The sequence below is a fragment of the Gracilinanus agilis genome, chromosome 2 (assembly GCF_016433145.1).
Source record: "Gracilinanus agilis isolate LMUSP501 chromosome 2, AgileGrace, whole genome shotgun sequence".
NCBI classification, from domain to species: Eukaryota; Metazoa; Chordata; class Mammalia; order Didelphimorphia; family Didelphidae; genus Gracilinanus; species Gracilinanus agilis.
In genome coordinates this window covers 450,438,062-450,444,392 of record NC_058131.1, presented here as the reverse complement: position 1 = coordinate 450,444,392, position 6,331 = coordinate 450,438,062, and the positions used below count along the sequence as shown (strand labels likewise).

General features: G+C 41.5%; 1 protein-coding gene across 1 annotated transcript; it reads left to right on the top strand.

Annotated features, from left to right (window-relative positions):
- Window positions 1-668: 668 nt before the first annotated feature.
- On the top strand, window positions 669-4,549 carry FOXA1 (forkhead box A1). Its single transcript, XM_044661962.1, has 2 exons — window positions 669-740; window positions 3,221-4,549. Exons 1-2 carry the CDS (start codon window positions 669-671, stop codon window positions 4,547-4,549), a joined length of 1,401 nt encoding a protein of 466 aa, XP_044517897.1.
- The last annotated feature ends 1,782 nt before the right edge of the window (window positions 4,550-6,331 follow it).

Sequence of the window (6,331 nt, the reverse complement as noted above, 5' to 3'; positions counted from 1 at the left end):
CCACCACTAGCGCCTCAGCTACTGAATTCATTTAGGAAGATCTCAGCTATCCCGAGGACAGCCCTACTTTTTTCTTTCCAAAGGAGGGTATTTCCCTTTTTGTTTTCTTCCCACTTCCCTCTTTCCTCTCCTTCCAAGCTTAAACCAATTACATTGCTTTGCAAATAAAGTTTCGTGGCGGGGAGGGGCGGTACGAGAAGGAAAGAAGGGAGTTAGGGTGACGGAGAGGGAGACAGGGTGGGGGGGGGGGAGTTGCGAGTGGCTGGTGCCCGTTTGTTTGCAGGTGCATCTTTGGCTTTGTAGGTGCAAGCGTCTTTGTGCAGCGGACAAATGGGGAGAGGAGAAGGAGGTGGGCACTTGGGCGACGTAAGATCCACATCAGCTCAACTCCACTCGCATCCCAGCCGGCATTTCCTCACTTTCTCAAGTGTCTCTCACCCAAGCCGCTCTATGCCCGCCTTTCCCTCTCCCCAACCCTCCCCCCACCAGCTGCAATAAAGCATACACCGGGAATTGGCTTCCTCCTAGGTGGGGTGGTGGTTTGGTTGGTGGCTGGGGCTTTTTGTAGTGTTGTTATTGTTGCTGGTTGTTTCTTCCCCTTCTCCCTTCCTTGCTGCCCGCCGCTTTGCAAAGGGCTGGATGATTACACCGGGCAGGTTGGCTCCATGATGTTAGGTACGGTGAAAATGGAAGGGCACGAAACTAGCGACTGGAACAGCTACTACGCGGAATCTCAGGAGGTGAGTGAAGCTGGGAGACCAGAGAGTGCCGTTCAAAAAGGGGAGGAAAAAGGGACGGGGGCACAGGGAATGAGGGAAGGACAAACTATTTCGTGGGACTGGGGAGCTTTTAGACACTGCGACGACTGCCAACTCTGCCTAGTCCTGAACGAACTGAACGAAACCATAAACTAAGGTCTGAGATTTGGGATTAAATGGCTCAGAAGTTCGAGAGATGTCCCCAGGTTCAGAAAAAGTAATCAGAAATGCCCCCTTTTGAGGGGCAGGAACTCGGGGTTTTTCAAGTTTTCTTTTTTGGGGAAGCATTAGCCTCCACGAAGCGGAAAAATGGGCAAGTTGAAATGAACCCCTTCAGAAAAGAGGGCTTCGTTGTAAGGTGGATGCTTCCATCTCTTTTTTTATTTCCAAATATCTCTCTAACCAGGATAGCTCAGTAATTTATGGACTCAAAGAATTCAGTTGTTCATTCAAAAACAAAACAAAAACTTAAATCTTTTAGAAAGATCTTAGAGGAAACGAAGAACGTTTCTAGATAGAACCACTTGGTGGCGATGGTGAGAGACGAATAGTCCGAGACAGAAAGAACCTGTTTCTCTTCATTGTGGTTACCCCCGCCCCCCCCCTCACCCCCCCCCCCCGCTCCCCTTTGCGTGTTTGGGTGACTTTTATTTTACAATAAGTACAAAAGAATATTGAGAAAGAGTAGATAGGCCTACCAGGTAAAACTCTATTTCACTTGAAATTACCCTGTGATTACTCAGGAGATTTATTATACTGGCACTTCCTGGACACATCTATTCAGCCTGCGTTTGCTGAGAATTATATGTCCCAGTGCAAAAAGTATTAAGAATATCTTAATGCCATATACAGCTTAATATAGCAACAGAAACTATTTTCATAGATAATATGGTTTCATTTATTTAATAAATATATCTTTAAATACAATGTTCGTATTTAAACACGAGTTAATTCTAGTTCATATAATCTTTTCATACATTTTAATTCCTTTTTATTTCCTAGAGTAGGAGGAAGATAAAACATAACTTTTGACAATTGTTTATAAGAATGAAATATTCTCTTAAGTAAAAGTTAGCAATTCCTTGCTTAATCTTTTGAATAATTATATGATCGTTATTCAGGACTCACTTTCAAAACGCTAAAGAGAAGTGCTTTAATGTTAGGTTGATTTGTAAAAGAATGCAAACATTTTTAGCTGTGAAGTTCTATCTCCCTCATATCATAGCTAAATGAAATCTATTTCTAGTCAAAGTTCCCCTATAAGGGTTTAGGCTGTGAATAGAAATCGATAAAGTGATCCATATCTTTTTAAGTGGTGCTTTCAATGAATTGAATTCACATTTGAGAAATTTAAAGTGGCTGAAATTGTTCATTTACCAGCTTTTCTTATATATCATCAAGTTTGTAGCTAATTGATAAAGTGCTCTGATTTGAGGTCATGCTTTACAAAGATCAAAGTATGTTGATAGATATTACAGTTGAGATGTACTATATTACCATATTCTGGAATATATTGAGGATTTTAGAAAAAAGGGGAAATTATATTTGAACATTTTCAAAGGTGCATTATATTCTTATGTTAAACCTAAATTTACATATTGGTACCCCTTTATCCGTCCCTTCCAATTTTTCTTTAAATATTCATTTGCACAAATCATTTAAATTTGATGGCAACTTTACAGAGCTACATGGAAATTAAAAACACACACACACACACACAACTATTATTCCCTTAAGGCCAACTATATACTACATTAAGAAAATGAATGACTTTTTCCTTCATGTGAATTTAAATATTTTTTGGTAAGAAATGGTGTAGAAATACTGTACAGAGAGAAAGAGGAACCTGAAAGAGAGAGTGTTGATTAGAAGCCTGTTGCAACTCCAGCCTCAGGCCTTAGAAATTACATTTGTTCAGTAACAAAGGGAGTTTGCACTCTCCCTAGTCTTTTTTTTTTTTTTCTTTTTTTCTTGAATGCCTATTTGGAGGTCCTTCTGGAAGTTGGGTTTAGTGAATATAAGTGAAGAAATATATTCTTTTTTTTTTTTTTTTTTTGGACAACAAATACAGAATAAGAAAGGTCTTTAAAAAAGAGAGAGATTTTTTTTCCCCTAAAGAGAAACCAGATGTAGGAAAGCAGAATAGAGGAAGATACAAGGATATTTAGAAAGTGGGTTTTGGCTAACCTCTGGAATTAATAAGGTTCATCCCCATTTTCTGGGCCATGTTTTTATTAGCATGTCTTCTATGTTTGTGGAAATTTGAATTTATTTTTTATTTGTTCCTCTGTGCTCTCATTCTTTGCTGGGTGTAGGGCAATCTATAGTCTATTTATGTGGTATTGAGTGGTTTCTTGGATTAGAGGGGAATGCAGGTGGCCTTAGGTCAGCTCATTACTCAGATCCATCACTTATCCCCCTAACCCACCCCTTTTTATCTCCTTTTACTCTCCCTCCTGCAGGCCTACTCCTCAGTGCCCGTCAGCAATATGAATTCGGGCCTAGGCTCAATGAACACCATGAATACCTACATGACTATGAACACCATGACCACCAGTGGCAACATGACGCCAGCTTCTTTCAACATGTCCTATGCCAACCCAGGCCTAGGGGCCGGACTAAGCCCAGGTGCTGTGGCAGGAATGCCAGGAGGTTCAGCTAGTGCCATGAACAGCATGACTGCTGCAGGGGTGACCGCCATGGGAGCCGCCCTGAGTCCTGGGGGCATGAATGCCATGGGAGCTCAACAGGCTGCCTCCATGAATGGACTGAGTCCCTACCCTGGATCTATGAACCCCTGCATGAGCCCTATGGCATATGCCCCTTCCAACCTTAGCCGCAGCAGGGGGGACGCCAAAACCTTCAAGCGGAGCTACCCGCATGCCAAGCCCCCCTACTCCTATATTTCCCTCATCACCATGGCCATCCAACAAGCTCCCAGCAAGATGCTGACCCTGAGTGAAATCTATCAATGGATTATGGACTTATTTCCCTATTACAGGCAGAATCAACAGCGCTGGCAGAATTCCATTCGCCATTCGCTCTCATTCAATGACTGCTTTGTCAAGGTGGCTCGCTCTCCTGACAAGCCCGGCAAGGGCTCTTATTGGACCCTGCACCCGGACTCTGGCAACATGTTCGAGAACGGCTGCTATCTACGACGTCAGAAGCGCTTCAAGTGCGAGAAACAAGCCGGGGCGGGTGGCGGGGGCGGAGGGGGGGGCGGAGGCGTAGGCAAAGGAGGTCCAGACAGCAGGAAGGAGCCCCCGGGAGGTTCCAGCACAAGCTCCAACTCCCCTTTGCATCGCGGGGTGCATGCCAAATCCTCCCAACTGGAAGGCTCCCAGGCGTCGGGACCTGCGGCCAGCCCCCAGCCTCTGGACCATAGTGGGGCAGGGGCGACAGGGGGCGCCCAGGAGCTAAAGACTCCGGCCTCTGCGGCCCCGCCAATCACCTCTGGGCCAGTGGCTCTTGCCTCTGTGCCCCCCTCCCACCCAGCACATGTCTTGACACCCCACGAGTCCCAGTTGCACCTGAAAGGGGACCCCCACTACTCCTTCAACCATCCCTTCTCCATCAACAACCTTATGTCTTCTTCCGAGCAACAGCACAAGCTGGACTTCAAGGCTTACGAACAGGCTCTGCAGTACTCACCTTATGGAGCAGGGCTGCCAGGGAGCCTGCCCCTGAGCAGTGCCTCCATGGCCGGGAGGAGCACAATTGAGCCTTCAGCTCTGGAGCCTTCCTACTATCAAGGTGTGTATTCCAGACCGGTCCTAAATACTTCTTAGCTTCTGTGACTGGTGCTTTTTCTGGGATAGCCATTCTGATAACAGGAGAAATTTTTTTAAAACACCATTCATGAAACCCCAATAAACTTTATTTTATGTTTTTGCACAATCTTTTCCCCTCTCCAGTGCAAAGGACTGTTACTTTATTATTGTATTCAAAATGCGTTGTATATGTTGTTATAAAGCAATTCAAATAGCCAAACACAAACGAAAATCCTTCCTGCAAAGTTTAGAAATCCACGATTGTATATATAAAGATATTTCCTCTTGTTCTTCTTTCCCTCCCCCTAGTCCTCTCTCTTTCCCTGTGTATTTAAAAAAAGAAAGAGGTGGTCAAACTTGTAAAATATTTGTTTGTGTTGTTTTTTTTCTTTTTCACTCTTTTTACTGTCCAAGTTCCCAAAAGTTTACAGGTATGTGGCAATACTCTTAATGTTAAGAACCCAGATGAATAAACAAGTAGATCTCCGGGCTCTTTAAAAATTATTGAAGGATAGCACTGCTCTTAATGTAGCAAAACACAAGCAGAATCCAAGAATCAGAGATACTGTTTTAAAGATCTTTCTGATAGAGATAGCTGTTCACTAAAAGGATATAATATATATTATGTATAATTTCTCAATACACACGAACACATGTATATCCTCTCTGTTTGCCTGTGTGTATGTGATTCTACATATACTTAGGTAATATGCATACTACATCTTCAAGAGTTGCCTGACCAAGTGATATTACAAGGACCACTGCTCATTTGGAACTTCAATCACTTTCCTTCTCACTACCATATAGACCTGAGAAAAAAATGCCCACATGTAGCTTTCTACTCTTTGATTTGCTATCAATCAGTCCATAAACATTGACTATTTGTTGGCACCGTGGGAATACAAAGGCAAAAAGAAAAGAGATATGGTCATTTTACTACGGTGGCACTTAGTACATAAAAAATAAACACTGGTATTATGCCATTATAGATACGTTATTTTTCCAGGAAAACATTATTACAACTTTAGAAGAGGCAAGGAAAAGGGTGCTTCATTTTGAAATCTGGTCCAAGGTCCCCAAATTATTTTTATATTGTGCCACTTATTACCATTGTTCGCTTGTTTCTTCCAGTGTTAATGCACCTTCCACAGTCTGACATGGTGTTAGCATAGCCAGATGGATTTTTATCATAATTCCTGTTTGCTTTCTCACTGTTCTTAATTTATTGCATGGTTTATATTCTTTTCTTTTACAGACGATATTGCTTTAAATGATGTTTAAGATTACAAATTAAAAGATTAATTTTATAACTGTGATTGTACTGGGAAATATTTTCATTTAATTAGCAAAGAAAATGATAATTGAAATTTAAAGCTATGGAATATGTTTTTGATCACTTGCAGTTAAGGACTTTAAATAAAACAAACGTTAACAAATAAGGATTTCTGCTTTCTTCCTATTGCTTGCTGATAAAATATAAGGCAAAATCATCAAATTGAGGAGTTGAATATGAGAGGAAAAGGAGAAAAATTATTAATATTGAAAACTATTTGATCTATTTATTCAATAAATATATCTCCAATATAGGTAAACTCAGTCTTCCTAAAGAAAAATGACTGCAGGCAGAACTTCCTTATGCAGGATGATATAGGCAAGTTAATAGAGGAATTCTAGGAATCAAGATTATAAAGATTATTTTATTCTAAGAAGAGTTGATTTCCATTTTAAGAAATGGAGGTATGCCATGAGAAATACCTTACCATCTTTCTTTATACTGCAAAAGGTAATGTATATTTAAAC

Coding starts and splice junctions, on each gene's coding strand:
- FOXA1 (XM_044661962.1), top strand. CDS start 669: ATGTTAGGTACGGTGAAAATGGAAGGGCACGAAACTAGCGACTGGAAC. Junction 741..3,220: donor ACTACGCGGAATCTCAGGAG/GTGAGTGAAGCT, acceptor TCCCTCCTGCAG/GCCTACTCCTCAGTGCCCGT.